A 16,890-nucleotide genomic window follows, 5' to 3' on the forward strand; every position below is an offset into this window, starting at 1 on the left:
ATAGTAGGGACTAACTGGTGCTTCACCATTTTAGATTAAGTGCTTCAAAGTATATCCTGATTTTATCAGTTAGATTAAGTTAAACCATCTTAGAAAAAATTGAAATAAGAAAAATGTGAAGATGTCTAGCAGAAATTATTTTCTTTAAGGCAGGATGCTGTAAGCCTGATATTTTGGGAAAAAAAAACCAAACATTTCTGTCAAATAGAGTTATGCTATAAATATATTCAAGCCTTTCTTTCACAAAGCAGTGAATGAATGCATCTCCTGTGGTTTTTTTCAGATGGTTAGCTCTTTTCCTGTCTCTGAAAGCATCCTACAGGCTCCATCACATGCGCTCCTGGATGGAGACTGAAGAGGACAAAGAGCAGGGGTCATGTTTTCTGAGGAACAGGGATTTCTTGCTTGATGTAAATTTCCCACTGTCTTTCCCTAACTTGCACAGCTGCACTTTGCTGCAGGTAAGCAAAAGTTCTGTGATCTGGAGACAGTAGCACCCTCATGAGTGAGAAATGGTGAAAACCATTCTGTCCTTATAAAGCAGGGAAAACAAACTTGATAATAGGATGATGATACTGTCTGTTTTTTTAGATACAGTTAAGAGACTTTAGAATGCTGAACAGAAAAATAGTTTAACCCTTATCTCCTTCACCTGTGGTGTTACATTTCAAACTTGCTATAATGAATAAATCAGTTGATTTAGAAGACTTCAAAATATTACTGGGGCACCAAAAGTAGATACAGGAGCAACAGAACTAGACTCATGATTTGTCAGGGATAGACTCTATATATAAGCTTAGGAGTTTCATAATGTTTTTAATATGCAAAATGGTCATTTTCTGGCTGAAACTATCTTCTCCTGTTCAGTTCAATACATTGTTGCAGCATCTGGGGAAATCAGAGACCAGCCTGACAGTGTTTTATAGTTGGTGAACAAGCATTTTCAGTGCTGTATTTCTACTCTGAAATTTGCTTCTGCTACTGTCTGGTAGATCCACATGCATTCAAATTATTGTATAATGCAAGATCATTTTTGTTAATCTTTGGCCTAGGATATGTGTGAAGATTTTGCCTTTATATGACTAAATTGCAGTTGATTTCCTGAGTTAGATTAAGGCTCCATTGATTCAGTTCACTGGGAAATAAGTTCACAGAAGTGCTAGCGTGGAGTCAGGAAAACACCTAGGGCAGTTAGCAGATATGCAGTGAAAAAAATCTTTTCTGAAACAGTGAGATTGTGCCAAATTTCTCAAGGGAATATTGCTTCTGCTCATGAGTCTGGAAGGGGAAAGGAGATAGCCAGAATTCAATTGAATATTGTGTAGAGGAAGTTGAAATTGAAGACGCATAAGCAGTAGGAAACCAACCTTGGACTTGGTGTCATGTTTTGCAGCGTTAACAGCAAAGCCAACAAAATGAGTCCTCCTAGTTATCAAACAAAGAGCCAGCCAAGTGAATACCAGCACAGCCTGTTAACTCTGGCTGTGCTGGTATGCCAATAGTCCGTGTTTCCATGTCTAGCTTGATAAAATCTCTATGCTACATGAATTTGCTTTCAGTTAGTTTTTTAAAGATTACAGTCAGCTCTTTCTATAGTGCCTGCAGTGCTTGTCTCTGAGACTGTAATGTAGCTCTGTCCTCTTGTTCGTACGGTTAAGGAGAATTTGTGTGCTGTCGTAAGTGTGGCAGTAAAGAAGATGGTATCAGAACTTGTGTGCACTTAAAGAAGGTAGCATTCATTTTTACATATGTAGAAAGATGATCTGAGTCCTTACATATCCCTTGGTTTGGTGTGTATGGATATCAAAATGAAAATTATTAGATTTTCTGAAGGACAGAAGATGGCTTAAGATTATAGATTTTAAGATGTAGAATATGCATGTGTAGGTTTTAATATTAATGATTAAATTAATAGGATAGGCTACAGACCCACCTATACCACAGTCTAGCAAGATTTAAACATTAATTTGGTTTCTCCAGATAATTTCTGTTCTTTGAGGATGTCAGTACTTGTGTCCTAGGGGTTCCCACAGCTGTTGACTGTGTGTAACTAATGACTGTTGCAACTAACAAGTTCAATACAGAAAAAAGCCAGCTAAGGAGCAGAGTTCATCAGTGTGTGCAATACAGTGCATTTGTGATAACCCCAGTGAATCTAAAGGAAGAATAGCCCTGCAGTTATGACAGATACTTTAAAGCTGTTTTCTAGCCTTCCTATTAGGCAAATTACTACCTGAAGTCACTTTAAAATAAGTTATATTTACAGAATTTTGTTTGCAGAACTTACGTTTAGAACACCTTAAAAAAAAAAAAAAGGGTGGTTGGGGAGTGCAAAGCCTAAAGGAGAGTTGAAAATCAAGCTGCCCTTTACATGCCTGTCATTTAGCACTGCACATTATTGTGAGTGAAATGAACTAACTTTTTCCTTAGCCCAAACTGGAGAAGCTTTCAGTGTAACATTCCCCAAGGCTTCCTTTTGGGCTTCATAAGATAGTAACATGTAAGGAATGACGAGGGTGAGAAAAGAGGAAAAAGGAAATGGTAAAAATCTGGAAAGGCTTTTCTTAACTACTCAGATCAGCATTTCCGATGTAAGAGACAAAGTATGAAAATAAGTCAGTAGAAAAAGAGACACATTTATTTTTTAATGGATATTTCAGAAATTGAAGTAGCATCTGACTAAAGATATGTTTAATCATGTAAATACAGAAATTGCTTGCAAAGTGTGAGGTCTCTTTATTGCCCCTGCTCAACATTTCCACATGATATGTATTCATTTGTATGCATTGAATTAAGTGAGTATAAAATCTGCTCTGTTTACATGAACCCTTTCCCTCCTTTCCTTTTGTAATTTTATTTATATTAAAAAAAATTGCGCATTAATGGGCTTAAGATGTTGGTAGCAATCACCCATATTTATGTGCAGCTCTATTTACAATATAGGAGACCCTCTTTCAAGACTTATTTTGCAGTGCATAGTTGTACATTCCTGGATTTTAACAATCTTCCTCCTTGGTTTTTGGCTTTGTTGTGCTAAAGCGTGTGAGCCATTTCAGGGCTGTGGCTGTGTTCAGTTCTGTAACTTTACCCAGTCTTTTCCATGTATGTGGTTGATGGGAAGCTGATGGGTTTCCACTGTCCCTGTTATATCTGGTGACTGCTCCATTCATGAATACTTAACAGCTGCATATGTCAGAATTCAGAGGGATGTTTCTTATGTGACCTGCTCATAGTTTGTACACAGGAATCTAGCTCTCAAAGCAGATTAATGCCCAGGTACAAATATTTTTCTCTTATTTTGGGTACCTTCTTGAAGCTTTACTTGTTTCCTTCTGGGTACTTCAACTGTCCTAAAGTCATCTTAAATTGGTCTTTGATATTGTTTTCCTAAAGATAATTAAGTAACAAACTTGCATAGGCTTGGAATTACAGTTTGTTAACTTCCTCTGTATCCATTTCTTGTATTCTGACTTTCAAGGAAATAATTACCAAACCCCTCTATTGACTGGGGCTACAATCAATATGACAGTGCTTGCTGTCCTAAGACTTACTGGAAAGCTCTTCTGACTGCCTGCAATGATGATTCTTGTTCATAAAATCAGCTGTACTCCTGGTCTGGGGTCCAGGGATGGAGAGGAGAGCGGCTTTGAGCTAAAGCAGTTGTTCACCCTTCGCCCTCTGACTCTTACTGTCCTTTCTTTATTCTCAGCTGTGGAATCCTCCATGTGCTGATGCAGGCATACCCCAACACATCCTTGTATGAGCCAACTGCAGAAAACTTTGTATTTTCATGGCTGTTGAATTTTTTGTTTGATCAGATGTGTAGCCAGAGGCTTCTGGAGAGAAGACAAAACTAGGACAGGAAGTGGCACAAATATATCATGGGAAAGGACTGGCCCTTTTTAGCAGCAGTGTTGGTGCTCTGTTGCCACTGTTTCTGTTCTCAGATGAGTAAGCCAGCTTTCATATCCATTGTCCACAGACACGTATTCCCAGCCCTGTGAGTCCCACACTATTGTTTCAGCACATGGCCAGTTTTACCAGGTGGGGAAGCATGTCATAAAACTCACTTGGAGCAGAGGGGCAGGGGTTTGTTTTCATCTTGATCAGCATCTTAATGAATACAGACAGCTAGGCCAACAAGAAGGGGCTCTGTGAGGGCCAGGGAAAACATGTGAAGCAGTTGTTGCTTAAGCCAGCATTACTGATTAAGAATTGTCAGCTGAGTAAGAACCTGTTTTTGGGATCACTTCACATTATCCAGTGTGGGCCAAGCTTTGACCTGTATTTTTTAGGATGTGCTATGGGGCTAGAGTTGAGTGCAGGTAGTGCTGGCATGTATGTACAGTCAGACTGTTCTCCTCTCTTGTCAGCAGGTTCCAAATGATACGTGCTTGCCATCTGCATCTTGCCCAATGAATGGAAATGAAAGGGCCCAGAATGCATGATCTGTAATAAGACTCCTGCTGTGGGTGTTTTCTAGCACTTTTTGACATACACAGGAATGCATCTCTCCAATGTATGACATGCTATACAGGGTGTCTGCTTCTGTCATATATCTGGATGTTTACGACTTCAAATACTGGGATTTCATAAAATTTGAAGGCTCTGTAAAGTAAAAGTAGCATGCCATTGATTTTGGTGCATTAGGATGCTGGGCAGGAAAATACCAAAACTTGAGATCCTGTTTACCTTTTACTTAAGGGAACTTAAGTGCTGGAATTTCCAGGAAGGCACATCCTGTGGTCCTATGGCAGTGAGAGGTATACCTCTTAATGCTTCTAAAATTATTGCTAGTTTCCTATTGTGTGCAGAATAATGCTCTGCATACTATAGGAAGCAAATATAATATAGAACTATTGATCTTTATGAATATAGAAGAGTCAATAAAAGCTAAGTGGCAGAAATGGCTTAGTCTATAAGCAGTTTATTTCATTGTTTGATGCAGATATTTACAATAAAAATTGAACTGTAACTGAAAGCAAAGAAAATTTATTTTTTGTTATTTTCTATGGAGAGCCGAGCATCTTCAAAGTGCTTTCCTTTCTTTAAACTGTACTGTCATCTGACTATCCCCACTTCTGTATCAAAAGGGCATTTTGGCAAATTCCAGGTTTTAAACATGGATTTGTTCATGTGTGTAACCCTGCTAGCACTTCTAAAATCTTCAGGATAAAATTTAGAGCCTTTTGCACAGGAGAGAAGGAAAAGGTTGGAAAAGATGCAAGTCTAAAGATGCCAATCCAGCCTTATTTCAATTCTCAATTTTTTCCCTCTGCAAAATTTAATTTTAACTCAGAATAGATAAATGAGTAGCTCAAAAACACCCTGAGCATCAGACTTACTAGAATATTTCTGGAATGCCTTCATTAGAAAAGCTAAGGTCAAAAGGTTCAAAGGCAGAAAAACTTGTTTCTGGTTCCAACTGAGCATCAACTCAAGTATTGATATGACCTGTTCTGATTGCAAACATTTCTGGACTTGAATGTTCTGATAATTACACAAAGATTCTTCACATATGCACAGCAGGAGATGTGTAGAGTTTTCCTTATTCGAAGAGAAATACGTACAGAATGTGCTTTGCTGTCTTCCGCATGGGTGCATACAAGATTTGAGAGGAGTGTTTCTTCATGGACATTAACTCTTAATTTTAATTTTGTTTTCAGAACCTTGTGTTCAGCAGCCACTGTAAAGCAGTTACTGGCTATTCAGACCATGTCATATATAGAAGGAGAACAGCTACCTCATGTGTACGACGCTGCCAGGTGACTGAGCTGCCGTCCTTCCTGTGCATAGCCAGTCCACGGGTAAGTCCAAGTTCAGTTGTAAATTATGTATTTTCTATTGTGTTTTAAACCTTGGTAGAATTGTGTCTTTGGAACACAATGATGTATGACTCTTTTGGTTGGGTAAAACTGTTGTGAGGATATCCTTTTGCTACAGTATTCAATAGTGGTTTTTCCTAGGGGAAGTGACTCTAATGTGTACTTAGGGGAAAAGGAAAGTTGTAAGATGCACCCAACAGGAGTTGTTCTAACATTTCACTTTCTGTCCTAATACCTAAAGCAATTATAGAAGAGATATTAAGCAAATTATTAATTGATAATCCAAAGGGGAGACTTAGGTGTCATCACTGCAGAATGAGGTGATTGTTTGGTCAACTCAGATGACAAAAGAGAGCTGGGAAGCAATGCTTTTTTGAAAAGGGTGTTTGTTTTGTCTCTTACACTTCAGAGAGGAAACACCAAATTGCAGTTTATAAGGATTATTCAAGTTGGCATTTTCTAGGTCTTTTGGATATTTAGTGCTACTGCATGGGGTTCTCCATCATCTATTAAATGAAATTAATTAAAATTAATTTAGTTGAAGTTTCCTGGCTGACACAAGAGACCTTCATTAATTCTATGGCTATTGCATTCCATGTTGCTGGATCTTGACAAAACTGGACAAAGTACAATTTTATTACCAGAGCATCAAGATGTTATATTCTTTAGTCACTGTTGGAGTTCTTGCTGTAGGCCTTATAAAATGATGTGCAGTTAAACTTTTGCATTTGGAGAAGGGTGGATGGCAAGCAGGACCACCTCACAAATGCAAGCTCATTACCTACCTGCTGCTGCTCAAGCTGAATTTATCTGTGTCAGCAGCTCAAGGGCTGCAAATCCAGCTGAACTCAAAGTCACATGTCACCTTCCTGTTAAAATGTACTGCCTCGCTGGAGAACAAGAGGTTATTCTTAGAGTAAATTGTGAAAAACACTTTGCCTTCAGATTCCTTTGATTTGTCCCTCTTTGTACCTAAATTTGCATCATTGCTCCCCTACAGCAGAAAGGGTGGAGAGGAGCTTAGATGGCTACAAATGAAGGGAAAGGTGAAAAGAAATAGTATCTGATGTTTATTCGAGTGGCTAAAAGTTATTTGTTTTGGTTTGGCTGGTATATAAAAATGATTAAGTGTAGACATGGCTTTTTGTTTCTAGGAGCACAAAGATTTAATTTTATGCTTGTTAGAAACTTTTGGCAGGAGTGTAGAAGACCTGAAAGAGCAGAAAGAGCACATATGTTCCCAGAAGCTATAGCCTTCTGTTGCTGTTTGACCTGTGGTGAATTTTGGGAAGTTAATGGAGCAAATGATAGAAATAGGAGCCTATGTTTATGTAGCAGCTGGGGGAGGGAGTCAGTCTTCTTTCTGTGCAGGCAGTTTTGGGAGTACAGAGAGTTCTCAATCATAAAAAATGTAACTTGGAGGATGGATCTTGCGTGGTCATTAAGAAGCTAATTAAATAAATTTTGAATAATACTGTTTGGTTTAATTTCAATAGATTTCTTGCACACTGGAATATTGTGTGAAGCCATTTTGGTCATCTCACACTGTCTGAAAGGTTAACTTTGCATGAAGATGAATGCAGGAAGCATTTTACAATTGCCTTAGCTAAACTAACTTGTTTAATTTAGGGTGGAAATGCATTCACAAATCCCTATCACTGTATTTTTGATGTATTTCTGAACCATGACTCTTACAATCAATCAGTTTGACAATAATGTGCTGACACAGGAGGATTTAGTACTGAGGACTGCTCTACCTTTTGCTATTAGTAAAACCACAAAACCAAACCTGTGGGGAGAAAAATCTGAAAAAATACACCATGACAAATAAAGAACAAACTTGAAAGAAAGTTTTGGGTTTTTTTGTCCATTTCAGAAAAGTCTTGTTTTCACTTGTAATGGCATGTAAAAGATACAGGACTCTACCCTAGAAATACGTGCCTGCATTCTAAAAAAAAAGGAACTGATGGTAAAGATAGTCTCAGGTCCTCAGAGGTCAGTCAGTTTTGCATGGGATATGTAGGAAGATTAGTTCTTGTTAGTGTAGAAATAGCACTCAGGCACACAGAGTTTGTCTCAAGATTGTCTCCTACCAGTTCTTCCTTAGGTTGAGGTGTTACTGAAATACAGCTTGTAGAATCTTCAGACTTTGTTTGTCTTGTAAAAGTCCTGGTGTACAAATCTGTGTATTCTTTTCAGAAGACAGGATATGTTTATGTGTCAGAAGTTAGCCTGCTCTGTTTTGTGTGTAGTGGCCGCCTGTCCTAGGCATGGAAAATCTAGGTCCTGGCAATCAATATGGCAAGTTATCTGTGCTTGAAAAGAGTATTTGTTCCACTCTGGTCAGTGTAGAAATATGAACTGAAATGTGATAGTGACTAGTATCTCTTGAACAACCTAAGTCTGTACCATCATTTGTGGTTTGTAGCAGTGTTCAGGTGACAGAACGTGCTTGCATTTTGTATTCTGTGCATTTTGAAAGAGGTTTTGCCCTTTCTCGCAAAGGTCAAACATATGCTTTGGCTGCAGGTGGCAGTACAGGATAGCACCAACTCTAAGAGTACCTTTTAGGTAGTGGAAATGTGTTCAGAGTCTTAACACACCCTGTTTCACTTTGCAGTGTTTTGTGTGGTTGTGTGTAAGACACATAGACAGGTTTTAAAATAGCTCTTGGCATCTTGAAAAACAATGGCTTTACCATTATTGCAAAGATTGTGTATGCTTTTTTGTTGGTTTGGTTTTAGTTTTTATTTTTAAAGTGCTACAACTGTACTCATTAATCTGTTTAAACAATTGTTTGGCCCTTGTAAACAGAAGTCTCTATGTGATTAATTTATTCCTATGAGAAGAACTCCTGTGAAACTGGTCTGGGCCACAGTTCCAGCTAGGAAACCTTGCTTAATACCTCTTACTTTTGAGTTAGCTGACATATGTTCAGAGAAGTACAGCCAACATCTGAGATACCAGGCAGTCCTGAGGTATGGGTTGCTCTCTTTACCTTACAGTTCTAAAGTGCAGTCTTTAAAACTGGTGAAAATTAAACTATCTATTGCTTATCATTTAGACAAGCTATTAAAATATTTTCATTTGCATGATATAATGTTGTATATATTATTCTCAATATAGCAGTTTTGTCACATCCGAGTAAGCTGGAACATAAAATTTAAACTCCCTTCAAATATACAAGCTTTTCATCTGCGATACAAACATGATTCTTTTATCGTGTTTAATGTTTCAGATGTCCCATGATCAACCTAATTCCCTCCCCTTCTCAGTTCTGCAGGAAGTCCACTGCTTACTGTTCACCATAAAAACCTATAGGTCTCCTGTACTGTTCCTTCCAATGCAGCCCCAGTTGCCTCTTTAAATGTGAAAACTCTCACAAGCTTGATTTTCTTTGTTTTTCATTTGTTACATTGCTTTTTCACAGTCCTGGAGGGAATGTAATTTTTCACACTGTTAGGATTCATGACAATATTTTTAACTTACATGACTTTACATGAGGAATTTTTTTCATTGTACTTCTGAAATAAAAGCAACAGTGACTTCTAAAGTAATGATACATTTGCTTCTTACATTGGTCAAGAAATTGTCATGGCATTTCAAATCTCTCTGTTACTAGCCTGTATTGTAAGGTTGTCTTAATAGTAAAATTTGTTTTCATTTCTGTGTGAGTTTGTAACACATTGTTAAGTCTTCAGCTAGTATGTAAAAGCTTCTACTAGTTTTCTTTTGTAAACTTGGTTATAAATGTTTTTTGTAAACACTCCAGAATGTTTTCCCAAAACAGACTGACGTTCAAAAAATGTAGAAAGAAGTTAGTAATCTATTGGTGGTTTTTTTTTTTTTTTTTTTTTTTAATCTTGTGCTAGACAGTTTTGCATTTATATTTGCTTTAAAGTGTTGTAATTGTGTTTACTTTGGATCATGGTATTTAACTCCTGGTGAAGTATCTGAAGTTAAATCCAGCAGAGCAGTCTGTCCTGCTGTGTACCGTGGCTCAGTTTCACTTTTGGTTGTTGTCCTGTTGTGGTAAGGGAGAGATATGAGAAAGCTGCAGATTTTACAAGTTCCAGCCTTGTGTACTGGAACAGAATTTTTCCTGAGCACCTTGCAGTCATTGGCATTCAGCTGTTTGGCTCATGTGCACCTTCCACTCTGTACAGATTTGGGTGGATGGGGCAGAAAAGGGGGAGTTAAACTGATGGAGCTGTTCCAGAGCAGCTCACATGGCATGAAATCACACTTCCCGTGTTTGCAACACTGGTCTGTCCAGCTGGGTTGTATATACTGAAACAGGTAATAGGGCATAGGATTCACAGAATGCCACAAGAAGAAGAGCACTGTTTCTGTGGCCACTTCATTCAAAGCAACTGTAAAGCCCAAGAAATATGCTGTTCCTTTTTCCCCTATTTCTAATTTATGAATCACCCTAATTTTGAATTATCACATGAATTTCTGTTAAGGACAATATGTGTAATTTCTGCTAATGAGATAAATACTTGATTGTGAAGGGTGGAACTAAAAAGAAATAAATCTTGGCAAAAAGAGAGGTAGAGCAAGGATATTACTCTTACAGTTTTGCTATCAGTTGTGTAGCAGTTGGAAGAAGGCATAGTTTATCAAAAGGCAGGTTTTCTGTGCCTGGTTGTTCAAATAGTGCTTTTTGTGGTATGGAGAGATGTTGCATCTTTGCTTGGTTTAAAACCAACCAAAATTGTTTGAAACTACATTTCATAATAACTATTATGAAACTACATTTCATAATAACTTGACTTCTAAAATTTAATCCCATGGTAAGGTACTTGAACTGGGGATTTGGGGACAGGGAGAAATGTGAACAAGAATATTGATTATCATTATTTTACTTGTAGGTAACAGCTGTGCCACTGGAGTTCTACTGCAATGACCGAAGTGCAGAATACGAGCGCAGGGCACTAAGGGAAGGAGGAAGTCTTGAAGCAAAGCAGTGTGTACTCCATGGATCCCCTGAGCTAGCAGCTGACTGGCTGAAGCAGTGCTCCCAGTTCTTCCCAGAGCTTCCAGGAGGGCTCTTAGGCATCAGGCCTCAGAATGGCTGGTCTTTTATCAGGATACCGGGTAAGTTTGGTTGTAGTGGAATGGAGATGAGATAAATAAGGACATCTGTTATTTGGTGGTAATTTATGCTTGGCTGTGGGCTTTTTGAAGGATTGGGGATGGTTGTTTGTTTTTCCTTCTGAGTGAAAGTTAACATGGTATCTTAAAATGTACCATGATTTTGCATGCTCTGTATGAATAAATCTTCGATGGATACCAAAAACTTCTAATACAGGTTTTTATAATGCTTACAAACCTCTCTTTGCATGTCAGTCCTCCAAACGACTGTAAAGAGGTAGACTTGCTTACTAGAGCACAGTCTGCTCTCACAACCAAATACTGTTTTGAGGTTGGAGATAGGAAAATTGCATGAAAAGTTAGAGACATACCTTGCCTCCTGAGGTGTTGGAAGAGCTTCATATTGTCCTGAAAGAGCTTTTATTGGTCTACCTGGTGAAAAGGTTGAAATTACTTGTAGCAGTCTACCATGAGAAGGATAGGTTTGAGGACCAAGTTCGGAGGAAATTAGTCAGGAAAATAAGGCATGAGGGATTTACTGAATTTCAGTTGAAATAAAGACTTATTCATATTTCCTTGTAAAGTTGGAAAAACGTACCAGTGTACCAGTAAAATGAATGTACTGTTTTTTCTTAGAATTAGACTAAAGTAATCCATAGGGTTTACTCATAGGGTTTGATTGCCAGTACTGTAGTGACTTTCATGGGCCAGACATGCTCTAGCTGTCAAAGATGGTCCTGAGCAGCAAGCAGAATTCTGCAGAAAGTACTAGAGATCTGACAGATAGCCAAGAGGAAAAACAGCTTACAATGCCAGATGCAAAGTTATTCCCAGACCCTTTTGGGTCAAGGATGTTTGGCAGGGGAAGTTAGTACAGTAGAAGGAAAATGGCCTTTTGCTTGCTACAGTCTGGTTTAAGGTACCTTCTTAAGTGGTTGGAGTCATTTGAAGCACATGCACGTTTGTACCTAAGAAATGGAGAAATCATTTTTCATGAGCTTGTGCTGGATTAATACTCAGTCATAGTTGATTATTTTATAATTTCTTCAGCAATTCTCTTAATTGTTTACTGGTTATTTCGAAAAAGAAAATGAATCTCTGTAGCAGAAAAGTGGCAAGTATTGAAGAGTTAAATTCAGATAGAGGACATGGATAGAGAAATGCAGAAAAGAGACAGGGCTTCATTCTCTTGAAAGACTTCCATTTTAAGCTGGGGACTCTGTTATCAGTAAAGCATTTTAGAGGAATAAAGGTAGGGGGCAAGAAGCTTTCAGAGGTGAAAGAATAGGTGCAAGGTTGGGCAAATTGTTGTCAAAGCACAGCAGAATTTGGTTGAGAAGGAGGTTGGGATGTGTGTTTTGTAAAGCTGGCTTAATTTAGGAAGCGTTGGACCTAGAAGTGGGGTAAAAAAAATTAAGTGGAAAGTAGCATTCAAACCTAAACTTACTCTAAGAGGAGAGGGCACACACCACAGCAGGACAGCTGTGTTCATAGGTGCAGAAACAGGCACAGTGCCTTACAGAAAGTGAGTGATGTGCTGAAGGAGCCATTTGCAAGGCTAAAGTCTAGCACATGTCAGATGGAAGGGTTGCTCTGAAGGTCTGTGGCAAATAGGTGGCAAGAAGAAAAGGGGGGACACCTCTCTCTCCTGAACCCTGATCTATCCTCTCCCATACTCGGCGTTCCCAGTACACTGGCAGCAGGCTCAGCTGTGATCACTGTGGGAATCTCTTGAGGTTTTTCCTGTTCTTTGAAAGAAAAATGGTCCTGGATTAAATGGCAGGAAGTGTCTGAGTCCTTTTAGTATCGATAAAAAGCACCGGCCTCACTGGCTGTTTACTGTGAGAGCCAGCTAGCTCCTCACTGACCCCATTGTGCCGTCAGGAGGGGAACCAGGGGTGTCAACTGGAACCCAGGCTTTATCTCTCTTTCCTCTGCTTTTTGCATGTCCAGAGGCACTTTTTCTCATTCTCCAGAGAGCGCTGAGCCCAGCTACAGTCATCAGCCAGAGCTCCTGACAAAGGTTATTCTGAGTCATAATCATTTGTAACCATTCTTCCCAGGCCCACTGTATCCCCTTGTAGATAATTTATGGCCATATCCTAGCATGGCTGGAGGCAGTTGGGTTTGGTTTTGTTTTTTTTTTTTCAGACTGACAGCCATTTGGTCTGGTTCCTTTTTCTTGTTTATTTCATACAGTGCTGAAGAACCCAAAAAATTGTGTCCTAGGGAGAGCTCTTTGACACTGCAGTACAGGACCTCTATCTTAAAGTTTTAACTTTAAGTTTTGACTTAAAGTTTTAAAAGTTCCTTTTAAACAACAACAAAAAAAAAATCCAAAGGATTTGTCATTTGAAGTTGTTGCTGATCATTAAATGTAAAAACAGGTAGAACTACAGATTTTGGAAGACCCCTTTAAAAAGGAATAATTTTTTTCTTCTCCTAGGTAAGAGAAAATTAGAAACAGAAGTGAGATAAACTAGAGGTGGAAGACAGAGGGTTTTTTCCCTCTTTTGAATAATTCTGGTGTTTTCTAAAGATGGCATGAATAAAGCGCATTTTCTGTTACCATTTTCCAGAATTTGTTGTTTGAAGCACTAGGTGGCAGGCTTTCAGCATGGAAAAATACTTGCTCTTGGAAAACACAATGGCATCAGGATAGCATGCTTAAAGGTGCCAGGTTAAGGACAAATGATTTTCTCTCCCAGAGATGATAAATCTCTTTTTTGGTAGTACTGTTTTGCTCTCCGAAAAAAACCTCAAAAACTTTCTCACCAGTGCAGTCTGCTCTACTGCTGAGCTATTGGATGACTTATGAGCTGTCAACAAGTTGCTAACTTTTCAAATCATCTGCAAATAAATTCTTTACTTGTAATTTGCATTTCATTGCGATTTAAAAATAGTAACTTACACAATGGAGACCTCAGGAGCCAGCAGCAGAGGACACGCATCATTTCCAGTTAGCAAAGCTTAATTTTACCTATTGAGAGAAGTGAGAAAAACAGTAGCATTTTGCCTTTGGAAACTTGCTAATATGTTAATCTGATCCTGTCAACACCACTTTTGAACAGACCCTGTTGATTCTCTGAGTTTTCTTCCAGTAAGATAGCTTTTGGTTAATAATCATGTTAGTTTGTCACTATATCTAGATTGTATATCTAGACTTTTCATGTAGCTTCTCTCAGTATAATTTGTTCTGAAATAGCAAGCTGACCAATTAGAATGAAAGCAGAATGTCATGGCTGTATTTATGATTAAAGGAAATAATTTTGTATAAAGAGTAAATACTGATGTTGAACAAAGGCTTTGGCTTCCATAAGTGTATTTTAAAACCAAGTAGCTGTAATTCATTTCCATTTTGCTTAATTGCCTACATTGAAAATTTGGTTTTCCTTAGAAGAATGCATGAAGCTATTAATGATTTATTTGTAATTGAGACTGAATGCTGTTCTAGAGATGAGTGCATCATTATACATTATGTTGCACTTGAGCAAATGCTAGCCTGATGTGCGGGCTCAAGTTTTCCTTACAGTTTTTCCTTGACTCCGTTCCCCAGTTAATGGATTCCCTAAGGTAGTTGCCAACAATTTAAGCAATGGTGTGGTACTTGCTCCAGGCAGAGCAAGATCATCACTGCCAAAAGGAGGAAATACAGTCGCTATCTAGATAGGCAGACAAGCAAGAAAGAGCAGACCTATCTTGTCTTGGGTTCTCAACTAGTGAATTGCAGGTGCATGGCTGTAAAATTACCATAGCAGAGAGCATTCACAGCATTGTTTTGTAGAGCAAGTGGAATACCTAATTATTTTAAACCATATGGAAACTTGCAATTTTTTGAATTTCAAAAAGGAGATGATTGGTTGCATTTTCTGATGTTTTGATGTAGATTCCAGCATCAAGTCCATTATTTATATTTCAGCTAAAGATACTTTTGAAAGAGAGCAACTGTATTCCTGCTTTTTCCAGGAATTCCATAGCTGTACTTGCAGGAACTGCTTACTACTCTGCCACATCACTGCACACCTACCACATCACTTTGGTACTCGTGGACTGTGTTGCCTGCTGTGCTTGTAAGACCTTTTTAGGAGTGCTGTTGTGTGATCTGTGCTCCTCTCTTCTACTAGTATGAACCTGCTTTTGGTTATATTAAAATACCTGGTGGTCAGATGAAAGAATTAATTTTGTATATAACTTTTTTTTTAATTGGGATATTGAGCAAGACAGTTAACTGCCTTACAGAAAGCTGAATTTTCTTCAGCCCATGAGCTAATTAATTCTATGAAGCAGGAAGTGTGCAAAAGTGTTACCTGCTAGACATTAGAGAGCATTACCTGCTAGACATGCTGAAAATCCTTGGGTTCTGTACTAGCCTGCACCATCTGCAGTTGTCAGCTTTCCGTTTTGGCTGTAAACCTAAGTTCAGGCATCCAGAAGAATAGAGAATCATCAATGGCCTTTCCAACAGATAATTTTTTGGAAGAAAATTTCTCTTCATCCTCTTTCAACAGTAATGTATTGTTTACTGAAGTTTATGTACAGAATGTACAAACAGGAAGATCTCCTTCCTGAAAAATACTTCATGAGCAGTGCTGAAATACACAGGACATGAAGTATAAAATCTGAAGTGACTGAAAAGATTGCCATCTGGACACATTTCTTAAACAAAACAAAAGAAGAAAAAAAAGGAGAGGGCAGGGAAGAATTCAAGGCAGTGCTGTGAGGGGATTGTTGTTTTACAGTGACCTAGACAACTGTTCTTCTTTTCTGGGAAGGTGAGGGGTTTGATTTGTGGAGGATAAGTCTAAAGCTCAGCAGAAGGTAGCAGCAATGTGCAAAGGACTGCATTTTCATGTATGTAGTGGAAAATATTTCTTCAAGTGTCAAGGCATTTAGTGCTTGTTGATCTGGGCAGAATAAAACCTTAGATGAGGGATATGGCTGTCCAAAAAAAAGGATTGAGCCCATACTTGAGACCAGTCTGTAATGTGATTTTGCCATGTGGAGCATATAGGTGTGCTCCCATCCCAGCAAACAAAAACTATTGTTGCCATTGTGATTAAAGTATCAGCCAGAAGGGATGTTGCAGTTTCTTCCATCACACCTTACCTGAGAGATTATAATGTAGTGAAGTGCTAGCAACACTTAGAAGATAACTTGTTGCATGTATCTGGGCTTGCTTTATTAACTACCTGCTTTTCTTCTAATTTTTTTTTTTTTTTTTTTTAGATAAAGAGAGTCTGATCACTGACAGTGGAAAACTTCATGCTCTTGATCTTCTATTGACACGGCTGAAATCTCAAGGACACAGAGTTCTCATTTACTCCCAGATGACACGGATGATTGACTTACTGGAGGTAGGAGAGCTATAGCTGACAGAAGAGAAGTTATGAAGATAGAGATTTAGCAACACTGTTTTGGAGAAAGTACAATAATTTGGATGCAGCAAATGAAATTACTAAATAGAATCACTAAACCAAAGGATACCCAGAGGTTAATGCATTAAAATGAGAATATAAGAACTGCCATACAAAGTTAGACCTAAGGTCCAACCTAGTGTTCTGCTGATACCAGTGTATAACAGCAGATGTTATGCAGAAAATAAGTACAAGAATACTGATACTTCACCATTACTCACTCAATTTCCAGCAGTTTGCAGTTCAAGGGGTTTCTGAACCAAGTGTGCCTCCCATATATTCAGCTGTCCAACATGGATTCTTCTTCCATGAAGTTGTTCATTTGCATCTTGACACCTTGTTAGGTGTTGGTATTTGCACTGCCCTGTGGCAGGGGGTTGCATGGCTTAATTATCCTCTTTTCTTGGATTGAACTGCTTCCTTCTTTTTTTCATTTGATGCCTACATGCCTTTTATTGGAAGGAAGAGGGAGAAGAGTAGTAAATTTTACAGTGTTTATGTTGCTTGTAATTTCACAGACTATTACCATTTCCCTCAAATATCTGATTCCTCTG

At 38.4% G+C, this 16,890-nt stretch overlaps 1 protein-coding gene and 1 long non-coding RNA gene across 4 annotated transcripts in view; one reads left to right on the forward strand and one right to left on the reverse strand.

The window, feature by feature from the left end:
* INO80 (INO80 complex ATPase subunit) overlaps nt 1-16,890 on the forward strand; it is a 64,683-nt gene that overhangs the window by 32,223 nt on the left and 15,570 nt on the right. For all 3 annotated transcript variants that reach the window (XM_064424671.1, XM_064424670.1, XM_064424672.1), the window contains 4 exons: nt 284-461; nt 5,667-5,807; nt 10,700-10,925; nt 16,149-16,276. In XM_064424671.1, the coding sequence (XP_064280741.1) occupies nt 284-461; nt 5,667-5,807; nt 10,700-10,925; nt 16,149-16,276 (673 nt within the window). The remainder of the gene's footprint in view (nt 1-283; nt 462-5,666; nt 5,808-10,699; nt 10,926-16,148; nt 16,277-16,890) is intronic.
* On the reverse strand, nt 11,332-12,452 carry LOC135303195 (uncharacterized). The gene is made up of 3 exons (XR_010364681.1): nt 12,370-12,452; nt 11,846-11,890; nt 11,332-11,354 (listed from the first exon to the last, which is right to left on the reverse strand). It is a non-coding gene; the product is annotated as an uncharacterized LOC135303195 (long non-coding RNA).

Source organism: Passer domesticus, chromosome 6, assembly GCF_036417665.1.
Source record: "Passer domesticus isolate bPasDom1 chromosome 6, bPasDom1.hap1, whole genome shotgun sequence".
NCBI classification, from domain to species: domain Eukaryota; kingdom Metazoa; phylum Chordata; class Aves; order Passeriformes; family Passeridae; genus Passer; species Passer domesticus.